The 5485-nt window shown below is 43.9% G+C and overlaps 1 protein-coding gene across 1 annotated transcript; it reads right to left on the bottom strand.

Annotated features, from left to right (window-relative positions):
- Positions 1-552: 552 nt before the first annotated feature.
- LOC110027021 (exocyst complex component EXO70B1-like) lies at positions 553-3033 on the bottom strand. The gene is given in 4 exon segments (XM_020728281.1): positions 553-1932; positions 1935-2213; positions 2216-2621; positions 2623-3033. Coding segments are annotated over 4 exon segments (1884 nt in total). The 5' UTR covers positions 2802-3033; the 3' UTR covers positions 553-912.
- Between the last annotated feature and the right edge of the window lie 2452 nt (positions 3034-5485).

The raw sequence follows: 5485 nt of genomic DNA, 5'->3' as shown, positions 1-5485 counted from the left end.
AATAGGTTAGTATACCCTCACCAAATTTAGAACCAAAAAATAATTAAAATTAATTAATTTTGCTTTGGGATAAATACAAAATAAATTTTCATTGCTTAGTCATAGATTAGACATGTTAAAACAAATCTCCTAAATCTATATTTTCTCATATCTTTTAAATTTAATAATTTTGTAAAAGGGAAGACGTCTCATTTAGAAATTAAAAGGAAAATTTACATACATACCACATAATCTTAATGTATTTACATATCTAACACCTAAAATTTGTTATTTGCACTTTTAACAATTTCGCATCATAAAGTTATACATGAAAATGTATATTTCACTTTTAGGTGGTACTTTGGATGTGATGTTGAAGATAGTGTTATATAAAAAACATGAAGTTTAGGTATTAGGTATATAACTACATAAAAATTGTGTGGCATGTCTATCAATGCCCGATTTATTCATACATAATTGGACTTTACTCTAAGATCATTTCAAACCTAGTAATCAAACCAAAACAAAAACCTAACAAAGATCTAATTATTAGGTGCGGAGGGAGCACGCACAGCTGCGCGTGCCCTCCGATCACAGCCGCACAGCGCGGCAATAATAGCTCCTAACAAAGAAATAAATCCAACCAATATGAAACTTAATCTATAAAAAAACATTTGCAACAATCACAAGCTCTCTAAAACTAATTACATAAATAATTACAAAAGGATCACATAATCAATTCACTAAACTAAAATCACATAATAATAAGTTTACAAGTACACACCTCTTAAGGCCGAGCGAACATTGCTTAAGCCGGGCATATGCGCAGACTTTGATATTTGGATAGTATTGCACCTCAATATCATCTCAATATCATCCCAATATCACTGTAATACCATCGCAAATACCACTAATCCACGCCTAATCTGCACCTTATGATTTGGCAATGAATAGCTCATTGATCCGCGCCTCAACTTCTTGTGCGCTATGCTTGACATTCCTATCCCCATGCTTCCCTCCCTCCACCACTCCTCTATAAACCCCTAGAAACCTCCGGTAGGCCGGCATCACAATCCCGACCGCCGTCATCCTCATCTCCGCTCTCAGCCTCTCGTCCGACACCACCCAACTGCTCTGCACCCTACATGTCTCCTCGAAGTACACGTTGAAGACCTTCAACCTCTCCCTTAGCGCCGGCGCTTCTGGTGCTCGGCCACCACTGTCGACCCTCAACACTGCTGTCATCTTGTTCCAGGTGCTTTTCTGGTATTCTGATCCCCACCTTCGCTCTCTCGCTGCCTGCCGCCGAATCCATTCCTCACCCATTAGAATCGTCAATTCGTTGCTATCCCTCACCTTCTGCATCATATACCTCCCATTGTTCATCAGAAAGATGCAGCTTAATGCTGGTTCGCGGTAGGCCTTAGCCTTTGCCTCAAGATTTCCTTGCAGTACTTCCAAGATCCATGCGATCTGGATGGCGAGCGGCGATGATGGTCGGTCTAGGGTTTCGGCGATACCCATTCCGTCCTCGTCCATCACCTCCTCGAGAGTTTGCCGGGAAGCGCAAGCTGCCCGGAGGTAATTCATTACATAGCGGGTAATGGGATGAAGCCCTCCGCCAGGCACCGCTGCTGTTGCCGGATCTCGCCGGATCAAGTTATCTAGCTCGGTGAAAATCCCGCGAATCGCTGCTCCCAACTTCTTCCAGAGCGCAACGGCCTCCGTGCAGATAAATGCCGAGTACTTATCGCAGAATAATGCGTCGAGCTCCGGGATTACTTCACGAATGGCCTCGTACATGTCCACAACCCGGAAAAGCCTCTCCGGCGACCGGCTAAATGACGCAATTGCATCACCGAATCTCAGAAGCTGGATCGCAGGGCCACGGCAGGCCTCAGCAAAGGAGAGGTCGGAGATGGAAGAGAGCCCGGCGAAGATGCGGTGGCAGAGCGCCGGCGTTCGCTGGGAAGGAGTATGCGGAACGCGACATTCACAGCTTTAACCCAACGGCGGATCTCATCCTCGAGCTCCATTCCTGGAGCGGCCTGGACTTCGTCGGCGGTGACGGTTTCTGTAGCGGCACGGTGCCGGATCCCTAACCGGCAGATGCTTTCCTCAAGAAAATCTCGACGGGCTAGGCTATACGCGTGGGCGCACTCCCTTCCAAAACCAGCAGCGAACATCCTTTTGCTAATCTCATGGAGATCGGCTACGGAGCCTGGCGGAAGAGAGTCGCGTCGATTACAAAGTCATAATCAGTCACCGGCGGCGCCACCGGGATCTGATCTTCTTCCTCCTCTTCGGAGTCTTCGCCATCGGAATCAAATCCAGGAGGGGGTACGGGTTCGTAAGGGGAGACGCCGAAAGGATTCTCGATGAGCGACCTGAACTCGTCCTCGAGCCGGAGCATACACTGCTGTAAGAGATCGTTGGCGTGTTCCAGCGCCGGGGGGAGAAGACCACGTACGGCGGAGATGAGTGCATCGACGGCCTCGAGGAACGCGGCGGCGTCGGAAGAATCGGACCAGATTGATTTATCGGAGGAGAGGAATCGGGAAAAGTGGTGGTCGAGAGAGGAATAGTGTTCTTCGGTGATGGATCCGCCCGAGAGGCGGTCGGGGGGGGGCGAGTGAGGAATAGTGTTCTTTGGTGATGGATCCGCCCGAGAGGCGGTCGGCGGCGAGGTTCTCGCGGGAGAAACGGCGGTCGAAGTTGGAGAAGATTTGGAGGATGTCGTCGGCCATGGTGTCGGTGCGGCCTAGGGTTTTGGCGATATGACGGGCAACTTCAATAAGCTTTTCCTCTCCTTTCTCTGCCATGGAAACTCATCAAATTATTTGCCCGGCTAGGGTTTCCTCGCAGCGGACAAATGGCGGAGTGGGGCGAGAAGACCAGAGGGCACAGCTGAGCAAACGCCTGATGTGGGTACAACAGAAAAACGGCAAATCTAAAATAACAATGGAGTTAGAAAAAGAACGTCATTACTTGTTCCAGAGTGGAAGGAAACCAAAGAGTTCGTCTTTGTGAAAAAAATATGTTGCTGTTGGAGAAATTTTTTAATCTTAAACTTAAATTTTTATTCATTGATTATGGTAGAGTTGAAAAAGTTTCTGATTATAATATTTTATGAATGCTCATGAGTTATTTGATTCTCTATAAAGTATAAGAGTTTGTTTCCATTTGATTAGGTGCATGTGCACTGCATGCATAATTGATGCCTCATCCCGCAGCACAAATCTCAATGTAATTTTTTAAATATTAAATATGCTAAATTTAAATTCAAGGTCATCCAGGACCCTGATTTCATAAATCTTATAACTAAACTGACCATGTTGCGAGACGAATTCAATGATTTCACAATGGGTTCTGTTTGAGTCCAATAAAACCTAGATCAAGCAATTGAAGTGCATTTTGAGGCACTCAATTAAAAAAAAATTATCTATGATTAAGGGAGATCAATATGTCCCTCCCAAAAATGCTATAAATATACTCTCTTTCTTCACTTGAGGGATGAGAAGGGGAGGAATAGGAGTTTCATAGTCCATTCTAGAGAGAAATTCTGGGAAAAACTATCAACCTCTGTAGTCGCCAACCACTGACAACCATCACGCTTCAGTCACCATCAACCACTGACTGTTATCATCAATCGTCATCGCCAACCACTGGTCACTGATCACGAGTCAACGGTGAATTCTATTTGCAAACATCATAAACTGAATACGATCGTTATGACCAACATTTGTATTGAAGGCACGACGATAACCACAAACCTCCGTAGTCATCAACCACCATCTATTGATCATCGTTAACGACCACTAATCGTTACCACGCATCACCCCCTAACCATCAGTAGGCGGCAACCCCTGTTTGTTAATGTCGTAGTCTAAATACATTCATTATACCCATCACATATATTAAAGACCCAACCTGAACCACCAACCTCCGTAGCCTCAGATCACCATCGACTGCCACCCATCGGCCATCATTGACCACTATCGATAGTCACCATCCATCGTCGACTCTTGGCCACCGACGAACCTTGTCTTCAAACGTCATTGTTTGAATATGATCATTGTGTCTAAAACCTGTATTAAAGACTTGATGAGTAACCATCAGTCTCTGTTACTACTTGCCATCATCGATCACCATCTAACAGTCACAATCGACAACTGATTATAATCTTTGAGACTAACTATTGTTGTTAGAGTTTCTAACTATGGCTTCTATGGCTAACTATAATGATTAGAACAACAAACTACGACCTTTGTGGCAGACTACTATTACCACATCTTACAACCATAATCACGATGGACAAACACCACTATTGTAGCAACTAACTATGAACTTTGTGATTCGCCATTATTGTTATAGCTTCCAACTCCATTCTTTATGGTCAACTTTTATTATTGCAACCATAGCTTTTTTGCCAACTATAGTTATAATTTTCAATTATGGTCTTTATGGCCAACTGCTGTTATTGCAACAACCAACAATGACTTTTATAACCGGCCACTACTATTACAACTTTCAACTTCAGCTTCTGAGCCAAGTTCCATCATTGCCTCCACCAACTATAGTCTTTTTGACTATAGACTTCTATTAAAATTTTCAACTACAGTCTTCATGATCAAATGCTACTATTGCAACAACTAACTAAAGCCTTTTTTGCCAACTACTATTATTACATCTTCCAACTATGACTTTTATGGGCAACTGTCGCTATACTAACAATTATGACCTTAGTGATTGTCCACTTGTTGAATCCAAATTTGTCCGGGAGACAAGCCTAATAAATAGTTTTGAAGGATGGGAGAGAGAGAGAGAGGGAGGGAGGGAGAGCAATAGCATAATAATGAACAGTAAATTTGAGTAACCTTTATTCATGAAAATGACTCTCTATTTATTGGAAGGAGTCATCGTACAATTACATACTGCACCCATAAAATATGCAAGTGTGGGGGGCATTTTTGTCCATACAGAAATATGGCCCGTGGGGCCCATGGATTTGGTCGGGTGGCCATTAGGTCGGACAACTATTGGATTGTGCGACCATCAAAGTGGGTGGCCATTAGGTCGGGCGACCATCAAAGCAGGTGGTTGAGTGGCCGGGCAGAGAATTGGTGAGGATTAATGTCAACTACTTTGGAACTTGAGGATATGTTTCACTTTCTCGATCTATCTGGTTTGAAGGCAACAGGTTCATTCGAGTAAATCTAGTCAGATAGATTCTTCAGGAGTGATCTACCCTTTATCCGTCTGAGGCACATCATCTTCCCGGTAAGAGGGAGTTGGCCGGCTGAGCATGTGATCCTCAGTCGTTCTTAGTAGGTCTCGCGGGCCTACATCACCTCTTTTGCCATCCAACAGTGCCTTTATAATTCGTGTTGCACATTTTCGATGTACACTACTTTGGTCACATCTTCTGACAATGTCTTCTAAGACCAATTGTTGCTATAATATCATTCAACTACGACCTTTTTTTGGCTAATTATTACTATTAAAT

This window comes from Phalaenopsis equestris, unplaced genomic scaffold (genome assembly GCF_001263595.1).
Source record: "Phalaenopsis equestris unplaced genomic scaffold, ASM126359v1 Scaffold000411, whole genome shotgun sequence".
Lineage (NCBI taxonomy): Eukaryota > Viridiplantae > Streptophyta > Magnoliopsida > Asparagales > Orchidaceae > Phalaenopsis > Phalaenopsis equestris.
Note: the sequence above shows the minus strand (reverse complement) of the source record. Positions and strands in the feature narration are given on the sequence as shown.